Here is an 18,435-nt window from a genome sequence, read left to right as displayed (position 1 = left end):
CCTCTAACCCCTTGTTTTGTTACTTCAAAATAGTACTGTACCCTTCTATGTGTTTGACCTTTTATTTTGCAGACTCAAACCCTTCTATGGTACCTAACAGATACCTAAACATATCCTATATAAGCTATGTTTGATGTACAGAGAGACAGAGTGGCCATCCGGCTGGGTCACTCTCCAAGCTGCTGCAGAGCTTGTAATTGATGCTGAACTCCTTGATTTAATAAACTTTTATGATCAAGAACAGTGTCAAGCGGGTTTCCTCTCAACACATCATCACAGCAGTATTGTTCGGACACCACTCTATACACACAAGCCATCTTACATACAGACAAACCGTGTTTGCAGGACAGTGCTCATCACAAAAGTGTTGAGGTGATGATTGCACAAGTGAGCATGCCATGCCATTCAAATGAAGCTGCCTATCAAGCCAGTTGGACCAGCCACTGTTAAGCACAAGCAGATACAGTACATGTAGATTGAATATCTGCTTTTTGCTTGGCTGACAGTAGGATTTGGAGGCAGCTTAAAGGCACATTAGGTCAGGGCTACAGAATGGTGTCAGACCTGTAAAACAGCTCAGTAGATTTATGAAGGCACAGCCTTCAGATCATCATCAGAACATCATTTAACATGAATACTGGGCTTCTTCAAGGAATATTCACCCAACTTTTGGCACATTTTACTGTGCATTGATAACAGAGGAATGTTACTTTACAAGATAGTCTTTGTCACAGTCATGCACACACACATTCTTCTCAAAAATTTCACAATCACTTGTTGATGTAGTAGGACAGAGTTGAAAAATTAAACCACTTTGAAATGTCAGCAACCTCACTGAGGGAGTGAAGACGTGAAAGTATGTCAGCGACTTCAGCTCCCAGTCTATAAACAGAGGAATGTTAATCTTCTCGACCATGTTGTTTTAGTTTGCGCACAATCACTCACACATTAATATGTCAAACAAAGCCAAGACACAAAGACATACTTTTACGCAGGATTTTGGAGGTTCACACTGTGGCACCACGCAAACAAAAGATTACCTGCAATTTGTTGAAGAAATATTTTGAGCCAGGTTCAGGTGAGAAGAAGTAGTTTCGGAGACTGTTATGACCTGGCACAAAGGCCACAACAAAAGGGAGATGCACCATGGTAAACATTTAACAAAATATGTTTATTTAAACCAAGGTTAAGCAAACTTAAAAGGGTATTTCAAACTAATATAACCAAAGTATGAGGTATGTAATCTGTTTCAATAGTGTCTGGGCAGAATGTTGGTTGCATGAGTGTATATGTGTGCAGGTGTTGTAGTATGCAAAAACAAGGTAAATACCACAAAGTAAGAGTCCAAAAACCAAAGAAAGCCAAACTAAAGGAGAAACCGGGGAGCCGGCTGCAGGGAGGTCTAACCTGGTCTTGACAGCAGCCTCCTGCAGAATGAGAGAACAAGTTACAAATAGCCTACACTCAAGACACAGGGCCCAGGAGCTTTCAGTTAACATAACCAGCTCTTGAGCAACAAGGGGGAGAGAGAGAGAACACACCCACTCATGACCCCACAGGGCATCACAGAGACTGATGAACAAAAAGCATGGTGTATTGAGCCGAGGAAATACAGTGCCAGCATACAACATGTAAACACCAAATCTGAAGGATAACATGTTTTGGTCCCTTTTTTGTTTCTGTCTTCCCCCTAGTTCCTGTAAGTTTCCCTAGTAGGTCATCTTAAACTGGCCTTAACCTAGAACAACAAATCTATCAGATGTTCAGACTCCAATGTTACGTCATATTTGAATCTCTTTCAATCCCCGAGTTGTACTCTAATCTGTGGAGCCAGTAAATTCTTGAAAACATTCTTGGAAAGCCTTAACTTTGTCAGATTCCCCGAGAACACCGATATCTATAGCCTGATGCCTGAGCTACTGTCTTTAACTAGTCAGCTAATGACTCCAAACTGGACTTTCCCTGATACATAATTAAGACCCCTAAGAATATTCTTTAACAGTTAATCCACCAGAGGCACTACTGTGCAGCTATTGATGTGCAGGGGTTTTTCAGGGTTTTTCCTCTGATTTGAGATTAGTTTTGCTCAGATGAAAATAGGACTGACATTTCACTACCATCATGAGACAGAAAGAAGAAAAGAAACTGTTACTGATACAAGTTGTTGATGAACAGCTAAGCGCATTTAGTGTACACTGTATGCAGTCCTGTCGTTGCAGTGATCTTCCCAGGTGTGTTACCATTGTGCCAGCACAGAGACATATAGTAAACCAAACCTGTGCTTAACAGCCATATCTGGCAACCTGTGCTAAGTGCTGTGGACAGCAGATCAAGAAATAGTCACAGCATGTTGACTTCCCTTCAAACACAGAGTACAGAGTATCTAAACAAGATACAACTATCTCAGGAAACACATAGGTGTACACACAATGTAATCTGAGTGTGAACATGGAATGCTGACATAGTAAGAGTGAAGCAGTGCCAACATCTGAATAAGGCTGGACTGTTGAAAAGCAGAATAAACACAGGTAAGAGTGTGTAAAATGTATTTAGATCTTCTGTATATTGTTAACTACATTAGTATTACAGTTACACCTATTTAGTAGCATTTGTAATTACTTTGATTATATCACATTGCTATTGCCATAACAAGCTTTTTAAAGTAATATAGCATTTTATCTATAGAAAATAAGAGGTTACAGTCTCTCAGATTAGATCTAACATTCCGAAAGTAGCGCTTATTTTCTTGGGGATTGTGTTGGAACTTTAGAAGTAGAGATTCTCATTTTTGACTAAACAATATTCACTGCGTCTATGCCAACCCTGAAATTTCACAAGCAAGTGCACATGCATTTAAAAATCCTATAATAAAAGTATGTTCTCGCCAATGTCAATTTTAATGTCATCTAATGCTTACTAATGCTCTAATGCACTAAATCTATTTGTTTAATGTTATTACTGATTTTCTCTTTCTTCCTCTGGTGTTTTCACTTACCACAGGTTGCCTCATTACACCTGGTTCACCTCCAGATACCTCTCTGTGCTTGACCACAGTGTTTACTGTTTATGGCGACCCACTGTGGAATTACTGCACACAGTGGATGGGAAATAGACTACTAAAATTCCCCAGCCTCTGGACAACTGGTGAAGGAAAGAGTGGAAAACACTCTAACACAGAGGAGTTAAGACAGTTGAGAAAAGTTTAGAGACAGTCAACATCATCATCCTTCATCATGGCTGCCAGGCAGAGAGCCATGTTCCTGGTGGTGGTGGCCTTCTTTCTGCCAGGCCTCATTCACAGCTTCAAACCACTCTTCTCATTTGATGGCAATTCCACCACTCACCGTGACATCACACAAAGGGCGGTCCTCAGAAAGACAGCTGAAGTCTGCCGAGACATTGCTGCTTCCGAGGGACGGGACTTCAGCCTGACTGTGAGCCACACTGAAACAGTGAAACTGGGATAACTGTGATGCATTAAAATATCCAGATTCAATATTATATGTTTTGAATTCATTTCTGTTGTGTGACATTTTTCCACATTATGATTTTTGCGGTATATTACTACAATGTTTCCCCAGAAGTTGGGGCAATCAAACATGCAGTCTTACTGAAGAAAGTTAGGGTCAACTCTTTGGACAGGCTGAAATAAAAAAGAAATAAATTGATTTGACTTTCTTTCTTATTGGGTTCTGGCTCCCGCATTGCAGTATGTGTCCAGACCTCTGACATAGTTTTTCCTCAGAAAAGACATGGAGATGGAAATATGACTCTATTAATGACGGATACAACAACAGTGTTTGTGTTTTAAACAGAGTTTTTCAAACATGTAGTCAGTAATTTGTCATGTCTTTGTCTCTAGGTTGATGACAGCCTGTCAGTCGACCAAGTGCAAAGAGCCTGTTCCTCTACAAATACCCCCACTTCTCTCCGCTCAAATGTCATGTTCCGATCTTCCATTGCCAGTATGTGCTTCAACAATGCACAAGTCGATGTGATTTTTGCGCTGAGTGAGAAGCACCATTTTGATGATGAGACATTCCAGGGAGGACGGGATCTCATCACAGCAGGTACTCCTCATACATTGCTTTCCTACACAACAAAAACAATACTTCAAATTAGCACTCACGTTAAGGTACTATTATATAAAAAGCAATCTTTTGTTTACATTTGGTGTCACACTGTTCTATAGTATAGTATACCAGATGACACAGCAATGCCCTTATCAGTTCTATAACTTTGTAAGTCATATCTTTTAGGAACAGAAAATTCAGCTCAGTAGAGGTGAATAAAAAAATCTATATAAATACCAATATTTACCAAATAAACAGTAAGAACTGCACAAGGCAATTTAGCCAGCTGGTTGTACCAAATGTCAAAAAGAAAAATTGTTCTTACTGGTTTGAACTTTGAGGCTTCAACACATAGGATTCACCTAGATTAAATTAGATCTAATCATTAGATTAAAGTCAGGATAATTTACTGCAAATCAAGAAGACAAGAACAATTTATTATTAGCTGCATGCTGTGATTCAGGTTTTGTGAATGAACATATTTTGACATCTTGCACTGTACACCTAACATTCTCTTGTCTCTGTTCTACTGTCAAGGTGTGTCTGCTGTGAAGGCCAGTGTGAAGCTGAACAACTTTGTCACAGCAAGGTGGACTCTTGGACGAGTCTGCCACACCCTACAGGTGAGATTGATGATTATTGTTACAGATTTTTGTGGGGATGGCGGTGTCATTCTGGAGGTGAGATGCATGATCAAAACAACAAGTAATGATTTTGTGGTAAATGTGGTTTCACAATCTGTATATTAAGGACTTCTACAGCCACAGTAACTGGGTGGAGCTGGGGAAAACCACTCCTTACAGCACTCTGATTAGACCAGACCAACCTCTTGAGAACCTGGCAGGTAGGATCCTGCTGTATATGGCTACAGAGTGTGGTTTCAACAGCTTCAGCAAATGTCCACCCTGCCATGGCTCAAAAAGCTTTACAGAAACCCACACACAAAACCACACATGAAAATGGGTAAATTTTTATTCAAAACCTTTAGCATATTTAATTCAACACACATGCCTGTAGGTTAGTACCCTCACCGTTTTTTTAACTAAGCTACATCTAACTGTTGACAGCCCATTCACCATGATCGCTCTGCCCATTCAAGGAAATTTCTATATTTTAACCGATTAAAATCACCAACGATTTACACAATTTATTCAGCGACAGAGATCATTAAATAATACTTATTCACATCAGTTAACATAATCTAGTATGAATACAATTATCAACAGTAATAGAGATATTGTGTGAGGTTTGTGGTTGAATTTGCTGCAGGCCCAAATACTCCAACCTGTAGAAATTGTGCAGGAAAGAATTGTGCTAACAACCTTCTGCCCGACCTGCTGCAGCAGGGGCTTCTCACTTCAGGCTACTTCAACATATTCTCCTCAGCAAAGCCTGCAGGTAACTTTAAAGAATCATCTACATTTTTGTTGTATTAAAATATTAGTATTTTTTAAACATATGTAGGTAACATAATCGATAACTCTGCTCTGAGGTAAATGCAGCCACGGTGGATCATTCGACCGGACAAGCATACAGAACCCAGTGGGGGGCATAAACAAGGACGAGGTTGGATCCAGTCATGGGTCACTTCACCACAAAGCAGCTGATTTGGCTGTGACTGCCACTATGGAACTACTGGAGGACATCAGAGTAGCTGTCGGAGACAAGAGTTTCCTGCGGTATGGGCCACCTTCAGCTAAGCTGTTTTGTGACCCTTCTACAAATGGAATAAAAACATGGCCACTACAGGATGGATGTAGTGTAGATGGAGCTGTAACACTAGATAATAGCAAAGGTTAAGCGCATGTCTCCATGCCTCATGCTTCATTATGAAACAAATTTGCTGATAGCAAACAGCAGTTATAAATATTCTAGATGTCTGAAAAGCTCAGCTTTAACCAGTACGACTGGACTTTTTCTGTCTTTCATAATACAAAAAAGCATGCTTATTGGGCTCCCTCTCCAGACTAAAACTAAATACTTCTATGCTAGGCATGATCATTTGAAATATTTTCTCATAATGTATAATACAATGTTGATTGGGAGTGCAGTTAAGCAATGTCTAATGTTGCTAAAGTTCTCCACAACCCCTGTATTTCGATGATTTAGTAATCTTAATCATCAAGGTCACATGGTAATCACAGATCACTGACAGATGAATTGCCCACGATTAACCTGATAATTGTGTTTTGTCTCTCTCTTGTTCCCGCAGATTGATGGGCCTCTCCCAGTCCTCTGTGCTGTGTTTTGTCATTGACACCAGAGGCAGTATGAGCAATGACATAGCCGAGGCTAAGAGAGTTTCTTTCCACATCATTGACAGTAAGAAGGGAACCCAGCAGGAGCCCTCCGCCTACGTACTGGTACCTTTCAATGAAACAGGTACAGACCTATTTATAGTTCATGAGCAAAGACTGTTGTTGATTATTAGAATTTACTGGCTGCCTCTGACAGCTTCCAAATAAAGTTTGCCTATTTCTACTGTGTATTTCTACATTAAGAAAAAGTAAGCTAAAGTACTTTAAAACTGCACATTTAGATACCATTGTAAACTCTGTGTTCTTTTCTCCCAGCTGTCAAAGTAACATGTATGAGTGACGTTAGGTGGTGGTAACAGTTATGTATTATATATCCAGGTTTTGGACCTTTGATTACAACAACAAATGCAGACGTCTTCAAAGACGGTATCAACAAGCTGTCTGCACATGGAGGAGAAGACCTCCTAGAGTCGTGCTTGTCTGGACTGCAGGTGTTGACAAAAGTGTTTTCATTTAATTTAGACACCAAAGGTAAAGCAACAAAAGGATATAATCAGGACATGAGACAATTCTACTTAAAGTCACTAACTTTGCTTGCTAATATCATATATATTAGGGATAAAATGGAATTCTAAACCAGCCATACTTACTACTGAATAAATCAAAATGTAAATCACTTTTCATTTAAATCAAAGTTTAAACCTGACAAACTTTGATTTGAATGAAAAGTGATTTACATTTTGATTTCATTTCAGGTCATTTTTAAAATAACTATAATAAAAATAACAATAATAATAATAATACATTGTATTTGTTTTTCATGGTACTCTTAGACACTTCACAGGAGTCAAATACAGAACTACAGAGGTTAAAAAGATCATAGAAACACTCCATACACACACACACACACACACACACACACATACTGTATATATATATAAATTCTAGACCATTTTTGATAAATCTTTCTTGTCCCATATACAAATGACAGCTTGCACTGACTGCTGCTCCATGCTCATCTGAGATCTTTGTCTTCACTGACGCTCCAGCTAAAGATGCTCATCTGAAAAGCACCATCACTGCCCTTATAGAGAGCACCAAGTGTGTGGTAAGAATAAGGTTTTTATTTTATTATCAATACATTCCATACAGATTTAATAAAGTTGTATTTAAACAACATGTATCCAGTTCTAATATGACCTTTACATGTATTATTTTCTTTTTCTTTCTTATACTTTTAGGTAACTTTCATATTGACAGACATCCTGGCCAGTCGGTGGCCATGGGGCCGCAGAGGTTCTCAGGGTGAGAGTCCACGTACCATGAGCCAATCAGATGCCCAGTTGTACCATGACCTAGCTCGAGTCTCTGGTGGTCAGGCCATAGAGGTCACCAAGTCAGACCTCTCTTTGGCTACAAGTGTCATAGAGGATTCATCTGCCAGTGCTGTGGTAAGATGTCAAACAAGAAAATAATACCTGACTGAAGACGGTACTGTACAGTTTAAATGTGCAGGTTATGTTCATTCTTCTTTCAGGTGACAGTTTTTCAGGTAGTGAGGAATCCTGGAAGGCCTGATACTTTTACATTTACTGTTGATGGCTCTTTAAGGAACATGACTGCCTACATCACAGGAGCCTCATCTCTCACCTTCAATCTCACCAGCTCCACAGGTATGGTTACTGCTTTTTACTCTCAAGTTAAGACTAGTTTTGATTGATTAAATATATTTAGCAATATATTTAACTTTGTTTGTGCTTGTAGAGAACAGTGCTGTTTTAATATGTTTCTCTTTTTTACAGGTGTGTCTCAGAGTTCTAGTCAGTCCAGCGGTCCTCTGGCATCTTTTAATACAGCAGGAAACCTACGTCGTTTGAGCATCAACACTGAGAATCAAACAGGATCGTGGGAAATCAGTGTTTATTCCAATAACGCCTACTCTGTTAAGGTCACCGGTAAGTAATTATATATAGATTGTATTATAAGATTTTATTTTGTGGGTCTTTGGCAGTTGTATTTGCCTTTGTAACTGGTAGCCCTACCAGTCTGGTTTGTGTTTGTTTGTTTGTGTGTATACATCAGGTCAAAGTTCAGTGAATTTTATTTATAACCTTGTGGAAGCTCATAAAAGAAACCACACAGACTTCAGTCTAAAGGAGGGACGTCCTCTTTCAGGTTAGACCATTTTTGTTATTATTCTTGCCTTCATATTTTCAGTTTGTCCATCTCTAGTGTGGCATATATTGTAAGACTGAAGCTTTTCTCCTTATGGTCCTCAACATCTTCTTTTCAAGAATCATAATCTACTTCCTTTGAAAATCCACTCTTACAGTCACCAGAATGGTTATGATTGCAGTCCATCAACCCTAAGCTACTCCGTCTACTCCAGAGCTTTAGTTGTGTACATTATGTCAAAGGACCTGTCACAGTGAAACTCATCTAGTTGTCTTTTCTCTCTTGCCACATCTTTGAGGTGGAAATGCCAGCCTCTTGGTCTCTGTGACAGGAAGTGACACAGTAAAGGTCACAGAGGTCGCTCTGTTTGACAGCTCCGGGGCAACAGAGGTCATCGGATCATTGCAGGCATGTCACATGTTACTCTTAGGACCAAACCCAGTAGAAACAACTGACTCTCACATCTTTAATACTAGAATTAAATTAGAATTAGATTATGATTTTCATATTGTGTTATATTGATTTGGAACCACCGACTGTCTGGAACGTAAGAAATCAAAACTTTGGTAAGCTTTGAATGGTGTCAGTGATACAAATATATACAGTTCATATACATATGAGTTGAATTTAATGGGCACACAGAACCTTAAGTCTAGTTATTTAATCTATCATTGATTTCAAGAAAAAGCATGAAAGTCTACATAATTTGTGGCAGGCAAGTGTTTTGATGAAAGATACACGTTTTGTTGGTCCAAATTACAGAGAAAGAGAGAAATGGGACTTGTCCCCACTCCCTGACCTGACACACTGACTTTTAAAATACTGTATACAAAGCGAGATTGCAGGAAGATAATAATACAAAATGGCGCTAGTACTCAATAGTAATCAAACTCATGCTAATCTGATCATTTCGTGTTACTGGCATACCATTGTGACAACATTTGCCCTTCTCTTTCTGTCCTCCACAGTCAGTGGGAAGTGGTAACTTCCTGGTCACATTCACTGGAGTCCCAGCAGGTGACTTTGTGGTTCGGCTGAGAGGGGAGGACAGCAGCTCCACCTCCAGGTCAAAACGGAGCAGCTTCCAGAGACAGGCCTCGACACACATCAAGACCTCCAGCATCTCTGTTACTGTGAGCTCAATCACCCTCAGGTTTTCTGTCTCAGTAATATTGCTTCAGCGTTTATAAAGGTAATGATATTAACAGGTTTTCATGGCTGCTGGCCTAGCTGTTGTTAAGTGTCATCCAATAAAATGACCAGTTGTATTCTCCTCATACTTAAATTAATAGTAGCAATATTATCATAGTTAAGCAAAGACTAAAAGCAAGAGTCTATTTGTGTCTCTGTGAGGCTGTGTTTAGGCACAGTGGTTAGTTAACTGCTAACATCAGCATGCTAAACATGGTCACAATAATAATAATAACCAGAGTGGTGCTCAAGGAAAAGTCAGCGGATAGCCACTAGGCTTTATCCTGTGGAGACCATGAATGTCTTTACAAAACTGAATGGCAATTCAATAGTTTCTGAGGTATTTTATATTAGATATATTTGGACCAAAGTGATGGACTGACCGACATTGCCATCTCTAGATATATACATAGAATATATAATATCACATTTACAATACAAAAAGGTTGATCACTTTTGTCTTCTCCTTTCTTCTTCCCCCTTCCAAGACTTCAGCCATTGGCAATTATATGTAATAATGAGATAGTTTTATACTATTGTTGGTTGACTGGAAATATAAAGACAAATTTACATTATCCTAACCTTCTCAAACTTGTTTTAGTCTGCCACAGTGTCTCTGTGCTCACTATACTAAGACCCAACAAAGGAAAATAATTATGTTTTTTGTATTTAAGACCCTTTCCTCTGTACTTCTTTCCACTCAACAATACTATTAAACAAGCGGACACCCACTAACATAAAATGACATACAATACAAAAAAGATGTAAAACTACAATATTTTCACATCACTTTTCAGGCCCAAGCCAGCCACACCAACATAGAACCAGGCTCCACCATCTCCATCCCTTTCACAGTCGCCACAACCACCAATGGAGTTGTTAACGACTCTGCAACTAGGACATTTGCAGTGCGAGCCAACAATGACCGCGGCTATACTTTAACTTCACCCACCATGGTCATCATAGCAGCGGGCAGTGGTGGCAATGGCAGTGTGACCTTAACAGCACCAGTCAGCGCTGTATCAGGAACAGACGTGACCCTTACCATTGAGGCAGAAAATGCAGCTGCCACTGACAGCAACTATGTTGTCCTCAGGTTTTCTGTGGCTGCCAAGGTAAGAGAAACACTCCTGTACTGTAGTTGGAACTGTGGAAAATCTAACCTATCTACCAATGTGTAGTGTGTCCATACTGACAAAAAGTTTAAACATTTATATAAGTATGTATGATCTAAGCAGCTTAGAACTAGCTCAAGCATATAACCCGGTGGGCATAAGAGGTTTTATACATCCAAAGAACTTTTTAGAAAATCCAGACCAGGCCTCAAATTAAGAACAGTTGTGTTTATTTGTCAAAATGTGTAGCCAGACCAGGCCAGTAAAAGGGACCAACATCTAACTGGGACTAGGCTTTTAGTTAAAGTTTTACGGTACATAATAAATTCTGACTGCTCACAAATAAGACGAAAGGAGATATGCTCGGTAGCCATTTCCCATTGGTGTGTTTTATTATGGCGTTTTCTTTTTTGCCCGTTTACTTTCTTTGATGGTAGCCTTTTAGTGGTGCTTTTTGGTTAAGTATGCTAATGTGTAAAAGTTTGTCATAACAAATACTGGTGTTACATTGCCATTTGTAACTGATCAAATGAATTGCCCAGTTTTGTGTACTTTTTCTTTGTGTGATGCCCCATTCCTGTCTTATTTTTTCATTTTTTTCCCCTTTGTCTCCAGGTGACAGATGTTACCCGTCCAGTGTGCCAGGTAGTCAGTATATCAACTTGCTGTCTGTCCTCTTCATCGCTCTGTGCTTCCTCCCAGTGGGCATTCATCGCTAATCTCACTGATGGCATCAATGGAACTGGCATTGAGAGCATCACCATCCATCAAGGGAACGGTACCCTCAGTAGCTCAACGGCAGGAGGACATGGTGAGAACATTACAGTGGCTACCTACAGCGCCTCCTGCTGTTCACAGAATGTAGTGCTGGCAACTGTGGACAGAGTAGGTAATGTGGGGACCTGTGTGGTACAAGCCAGAGTGTCTGCCACAGCTTCACCTGTGACTGCAGTTAGCATGACTTCCACTGGTGGTCACACTTTGAGCATATCACACTGTCTCTGGATCAGTGTTGTGGTTTCTCTCCTTTGAATGGAAAAATCATCATGTGTATCTCTTAATGACTTAGTAATCAAATGTAGATGGGCCTGGGGGGGGGGGGGGGGGGGGGGGGGGGGGGGGGGGGGGGAAATCAATCATCTCTCTTACAAATCAATAGTAAAAATGTAAAAAGTAACAAGTGTACCTAGTTGTTGACAGGTTGTCTTGTCTACTAAAAATTAAAGAGTGATTTCTTTCAACATCCACCTACAAAAAGTAGTTAGAAAGCAACAGAGCAGTAGTTATTTCATGTTAGAACAAGTGGGCCAAGTCATAGTCTGCTCAATCATTTTGAACTTGTACTAGTATTTCCATTTTATGCAACTTTATACTTCCACTACATTTAAGAGAAAAATATTGTACTTTTTACTCCACTACATTTAAGCAGTTACTTTGCAGATTCAGATTTTACATACAGAGCACACGATCAGCTTATAAAATATGATGCCTTGTTAAATATCAAGCTACCAAACAACATGAAGTACATGTTGCTGCTAATAATTTTCAACATCTACTAAAGTAAAATTTTGAATGCAGGACTTTTACTTGGAATTGGAAAGGATCTTACTTCTTCATACTTCTTCCTTTATTGTAGGTATGACTTTACACTTCAGTTATCCACAGAAATAAGAATAAACACACCTGAAAACAAAAATAGGTCCAGAAATGCATCACTAGTGATTGTTAAATAGTGTTAGTGTTTAGGGTGGATTTTTCCTTTAAATGGTTTAAATGGACCAGATGCATGGCAAATGCACATCATCACCAGCTGGTGGTAATTTGCAAGCTGCACAGTATGGTTTTCATGGGCAAAACATACCTGAGGGGTTATGTGGAGCATGCACTGTGAACAGAATGAATAATAACACTGCTGTAATAGCTAGTAAAGTTTATTTGTCTACTTCAGAAAAAGTTAAACAATAATTACAACAAAGAACCAAATTAACCTCAAAGGGCAGTAAAAATATGACAAATACAATAATAGTTAAAGTGGAAGAACTAAGAGTGACTTCCAGCAGCCGAACACGAATGGCACTTCTGGGGCCTGTTTCACAAAGCAGGATTAATGTAGAACGGTGGATAAGTCAGAACCACACCTGATCTCCAACACAAAGTGAAGTACACTGAGCTGCTCCTAGCTTTACTCAGTTCTGCAGCTAACTCAGTGATCCTGGTTGGTGAGACAGGTACCAATTATCAAGAGACAGCACAACAGCCTGATCAAATGCAAACTGCATCAGGAGGAGGGCAAGTAGGTGAAAAGCTTGGTCCTTTTAACCAAAGAAATAACGATAAACTACTACTTGATTTTGCTTTCAAACAATACAGCAACCACAAAATCAAAGTACAGCCGGTTTACTACAAAAAAAGAAAGAAACAGAAAAAGCAAATCACCTCTCAATTAACATGGCAAGAAAGCGTCAAAGCAGCCACTCCACTAAAAAGAAAAGCTTTTTTTTGTTTCACAACTTGTAAAAATATTTGTGCCCCGCAGGGTCACCAAAAGCAACTGGAGAATCAAAAGTGCACCACTACAATGAGGAATCTTGATACTCGATTGAGAAGAGTTAACCTAACTGAATTCAGTATCCTCAAGAGATGACAATGACCTCATAGATACAGACACATTACTCCTAGCAACAAACCTTTAATTCATGTCTGTTTAGCACAAATGCTAAAGAATATCCTCTGTATTTGAAATCTTTGAGAACATTCATGTCACATCAGTAATGCAACTTGGAGCAGATTCAATGTAAGAAACCTACTATATTAGTCATCAACAACAGTATTTACAATACCTAATAGTTTACTCTTTTAAACAGAGCAGAGTTTAATGTTACACAATTAGATATTTTGCATTACTTTTAATAACCCATGGTAGATCAAATATAACCCTGGATCTCTGTGTTCCTGACAAGAGAGATGGTCAATCCCAGAGTTGTATGTATGTATAATCTATACATAATCGATCAATACGGAGGGCCAATAACTGGTATATAACATTTTTATCCTCCAAAAGGCAAAGACAAAAGCTACAGTTACAGATAAATAGCTACAGTTGTTTTTTGTTTTTTTTTAACAAAAGCAAGTGAGAAACCTATACATAATATTAACAGTACTTTATGGCAAGACCACTGAGGACTCTCTCCTCGACATCACTATGCTGTATTATAGGACTTTGGTCCAGCAAACTTACCAAGACTGTAATGTAACACATTTCTTCATTGTCAGATAAGATGTAAAAGACTGGAAAGTGCAAAATGCATTTGCGCTGTAAAGTTAGAAGTAATTGGTATGAATGGGGGAACAAAAATTTAATAATTTTCAAAAATATAACAACAAGTTAGCCCTGTTACTTGAGAGTCTGATGACGTCATTTGATATGATTGATTTGATCCGATTATGTTTTAGTTCTGCTACTGTATTAAGGGGCTGGAGCCCATTTTTATTATTGGTTAAATGCAACATTTGACATAGAAAACAAGAAATGTGATGACATTTTGTGTTTCTATAGAAGAAATATAAGAGATTCTGGTTTACACACACATAGGAGATGATATAATTGTTGCATGCAGAGGCACTGAGTTGAAAGATCGAAGGCCTATATTCTCTGGGCATGCTTATGTTTCACTCAAAATCTGCTTTTTCTATTATACAAAATTAGTATAGAGCTTCCAAAGTTGGCATTAATTTTTCTTTCACCAAATATACTCTGCCAAACCATTCATTTACAGTATATACATATATACTTACATAATATGTATATATGTTGTGAACATTCCATGCAGCATATAAAACCCTCTTTGAATATCATTGTGTGGAAAAAGGGGGTTTAAATAGTAACTTGCTGTAATTATGCGTTTGTTTCTCCTTCAGGGTTTTAGTTGGTAACCAGCAGTACAAGCCCACCACAAATAATGGGTCACTGCAAACTATGTTCCCATTTCAAAATAATTTTTCAAGCCCACCAAAGCACTGGCTCAGTATTACAACCAGCACTGATAAAGCACTGTCAGCATTTCTGCAAATGCAATGCAGCTAACAAAGCACATACTCAAGTCAGCTTGATACACGTGCCCCTCTCCTCAAATCAAGTTTTGAGTTTCTATTACCTCCACTGTGCACAAAGGTCAGTCAATGTGTAAAAACTCCTCAAAATGGCCTTGTTCCTACATATGACATTAAAGTGATTTACTGATTTGATAAAATTGGATCATGTTTACGTCACATGAGATTTCCAGCATTAGTTTCAGGCAACATTTTACTCTTTTGTTGTACTGAATTCTCAGTCAACTTGAGTAAGATATGTGCCGTAATAAACTTTAACAAATTACATTTTTAGAATCATTAAACTGTCATGCTTAAACCGCAAGTGCAGATATAACAACAGCTTAATCTACCACGTTACCACTAATATGCAAATGCTCTAAAGCTGATGATACACTGGGCAACTTTTTGAGCTATGTTGCTGAGCAATCTTGCTGGTGGCAAGTCTGACTATGTTTTGAGTGGAGAACAGCGGGGCGGGGTGGCGGACGGGGGAGTGGGAGGGGTGTTATTACAGTAGTAAACTGTACTCATTACCACTGACGGCAACATTGCCCAGCACCATTTCTCTAAAAGCTGCTCCGTGTATCATCATCTTAAGGTTTCTGATGTGTAAACATTCCAAGGGATAAGTAGACTGGTATAGTACATACAATAGTTGTGTACTGTTTGGCAATAAGCAGGGAGAGAAAGGTTTAGTATTATCCCTGCCTTTGGAGTATGAGCCAGGTAGAGTCCGGGAGACCTGAGGTGTAAACTCTATGATTGTACTGATCTTGCATCTTTTGTATAATTGGAGTTTGGGATGGAAAGGATGGGTGTAATCTGGTCCGCAGGCCAGTTTGGATGGCTCAGGAAACTGTTGCTAACCAGTTCGGTTATGAGGGTACTGGGATGTCTTTTTGTGTGTGTTACACTAACATATTAGATCTACTGTGCTACTCTAGTTTGTGTCATTGATTTCACTTCTAATTTAATACATAGTCATTTTACAGACTGAAAAAAGGACAGTATTCGTCAATTATTCATTTGCGCATATTGTCAAAACTAATAAACACCACTGACTCTGTGGTGCTAAGGCAACTACTGTACTTCATTAGTTCAAAAGCTTGAAAGCAATCAGCTCCTCTGATTGAAGAAAACATAACTAAGGAAATAATTTATTCATATAACATAACCGCCGCTCAACAACAAATTATTATGGATGCTCTGATGTTTTGATTAGACATCAAGGGTGGTTGTTATAATAGATGTGACATGTGGCTGGCTATGCTCACAGGAAGAGGAAGTCAGTCACATAAGGGTGGCTGAGCCTACAGCTGCCGTGATGGTATTAGTGACAGTGATGAAGTCTTCTGGAGTGATTGTTGTGTGTCCAGGATAATGGCAAATCATTGGATATGGCTAGAAAACTTGAAACTTCTGGGCACTGGTGTTTGGAGGTTAGGCTAGTCTCATTGGGCTACTAAGATAGTGGGGTTGAGGGAATAAGTAAAGCAAGCGGTGGAGGAAGACATCCCAAGGTTTCTCTACTGCTCATCCATCTCAGCAAGATCAGAGTTGGGGGAGGGCGGTGTGGATGATTGGAGGTGGTTTGAAACGGGTAGTGGGCTCAGGGTAGAGCCCTGGGGGACACCACTGGGGACAGGGTCAGGAAGGGTCAAGGTTTCCGGAGCAGATTTTTTGCGGGGTCGGTCCTTGGGGACAGAGAGGGACTCAGGCGCATCAGTGCACATGGGGGTGGTGGGGGCGCTGGCAGGGCCGGTGAGGGCACAGGAGGACAGGGGCATATTGCTGATGGATATCGACGGGGGGAAAATCCCGATCTTCTGGTTGGTGGCCTCCTGGATGGTGCGCTCAAACTCTCTCACCTCATCCATTGTCATGTCTGGGTTAGGAAAAGATCAATTGAGAAAAATGAGAGGAATAATTGGGAAAGTACTTTTTAAAACTGTAATGTTCCTTAACGTCATATCATTGTTAAAGGCACAGGCATACCCCAAAAAGCACACAAAGTCAATACGAGGCTGGAAAAAAAAAAAAGATTCAAAAACCAGAAACAAGTAATGTTATACCGTTCATTATGTTTCTAGATACCTTTTCAGACCTTCAGGGAATTTTGGCAGACTTTAATTATTATAGTCTTTACATTATTCAACAGTTCATGTATTTGACACAATCAGTGGATGTATGTGGACAGGTTTAGGTAAACTGTAACAACTTAATTTACAGTCACCAATGGTTCAAATAGGAGACAGTGGAGGAGAAACGGAGTAAAGAAACAATGAAAAAGACACATACACTTGCTTTGTCATGGATCTCTATGTCATCCAGTGAAGATGGGTTTGTTGTGGAATGCTCTTGCTGCTCATGGCAAACTTTAATGTTGGTTTGCACATGCATTTGTCTCTCGTAATCCCGCACATCATCCAAAGTCATATCTGGAAGAAGGGGGGAGGGGTGGAACGAGGTTTGAAATGTTGATAACTCCTCTATAATGGCACTCCAGTTGACGAACAGGTGGGAAAGGAGAGGGTTGGGCAGCAAAGGCGCATTCCATGGGTGAGTATAGCAATTTTAACTAATGATTACAGCTTCAAAGCTTTAGAGGTCAAAGTGCTAGCTTCCTAAGACCCAGAGAGTTTACAGGAGACAGCTAGACAGATCCGAGCCACACCAGGAAGAAGGGAGGAAAAGAAGTATGAGGTCAAGGACATTTCAAGAACAAGGAAAAGCATGAACAATCCACACCCTAAGAAGAGGCTGGATCATTGGAAGCACAAGAAAGCAACACGTGAGGGGTTCACTTATTCTCTGAGGAAAATCATTCCACATGTGAAAAGATTTAGAGAGTATTTGAAGCATCCAGGTTGAGGGAGTTGTGATTTAAAGGCTAGTGGTTTTAGAGGGGAGAGGAGAGTAATATGTTTCATGACAGAGATAATGGGCTTGTTATCTTTACACCCTTCAGCTATGGAAAAGTGCAACAGCTGAGAGTGAGTAAATGTGTTGCAGCCACTTATGGCTGCAAACAGGCCTGCCTCTTGTGCAACCAGACTCTCAGAGAAACAGGGCGAGCCAGCTTTCATGTTTCAGTAAGTGCATCATTCTTCACCGATGTAAATTTCTAATTATTCCTTCATGTAACTGCAGCCAATTTGTTGGCAAGGTTTATACCCATACACACAGGTTTGGTAAGCATAAATAGGCATTTTTTCTTGCTACTACTATATTAGATATTAATATGAAAAACAGTGCCACATAGAGTTGAAATTAGTGTCACAGTTTTACAAATCTTACACTAGTTCTGTATCTAATCTTGACTTGAAATAAATTTTACATATATATATGAATTTCTCTAACATGAAACATGAAAGTGTTAGACATATTTTTGTCGTGCAGGTTTCATTTGAAACAAACACTGACCGTGCCTGGACACAACAGTACACTGTTTGTCATTAGTGGGTTAGGGGTGATACCAAGAGGAAGATCCATGCTGTAGGAGAATTAGCACGACTGACAGTGACAGGGTTA

The 18,435-nt window shown here is 39.5% G+C and overlaps 2 protein-coding genes across 4 annotated transcripts in view; one reads left to right on the top strand and one right to left on the bottom strand.

The window, feature by feature from the left end:
- Positions 1–3,233: 3,233 nt before the first annotated feature.
- On the top strand, positions 3,234–11,844 carry vwa10.2 (von Willebrand factor A domain containing 10, tandem duplicate 2). The gene is made up of 17 exons (XM_046047342.1): positions 3,234–3,434; positions 3,863–4,070; positions 4,611–4,696; positions 4,824–4,917; positions 5,343–5,471; positions 5,566–5,752; positions 6,286–6,455; positions 6,710–6,822; positions 7,323–7,439; positions 7,573–7,782; positions 7,869–8,004; positions 8,134–8,286; positions 8,414–8,506; positions 8,805–8,914; positions 9,475–9,639; positions 10,495–10,812; positions 11,428–11,844. The coding sequence occupies exons 1-17, from the start codon at positions 3,234–3,236 to the stop codon at positions 11,842–11,844; spliced, it is 2,907 nt and encodes a 968-aa protein (XP_045903298.1).
- Positions 11,845–12,727: 883 nt separating this feature from the next.
- The window catches only part of LOC123969545 (cytoplasmic phosphatidylinositol transfer protein 1-like), an 87,048-nt gene continuing 81,340 nt past the window's right edge, over positions 12,728–18,435 (bottom strand). For 2 of the 3 annotated variants that reach the window (XM_046047049.1, XM_046047048.1), the window contains one exon: positions 12,728–16,789. In XM_046047049.1, coding sequence (XP_045903005.1) covers positions 16,431–16,789 — 359 coding nt within the window. In that variant the 3' untranslated portion in view covers positions 12,728–16,430. Of the gene's footprint in view, positions 16,790–17,202; positions 17,343–18,435 lie in introns of all 3 variants that reach the window. The other variant, XM_046047050.1, reaches the window with a different exon arrangement.

This window comes from Micropterus dolomieu, linkage group LG04 (assembly GCF_021292245.1).
Source record: "Micropterus dolomieu isolate WLL.071019.BEF.003 ecotype Adirondacks linkage group LG04, ASM2129224v1, whole genome shotgun sequence".
NCBI classification, from domain to species: Eukaryota; Metazoa; Chordata; class Actinopteri; order Centrarchiformes; family Centrarchidae; genus Micropterus; species Micropterus dolomieu.
The sequence above is the reverse complement of the archived record's forward strand: the minus strand, read 5'-3'. Positions and strand labels throughout refer to the sequence as shown.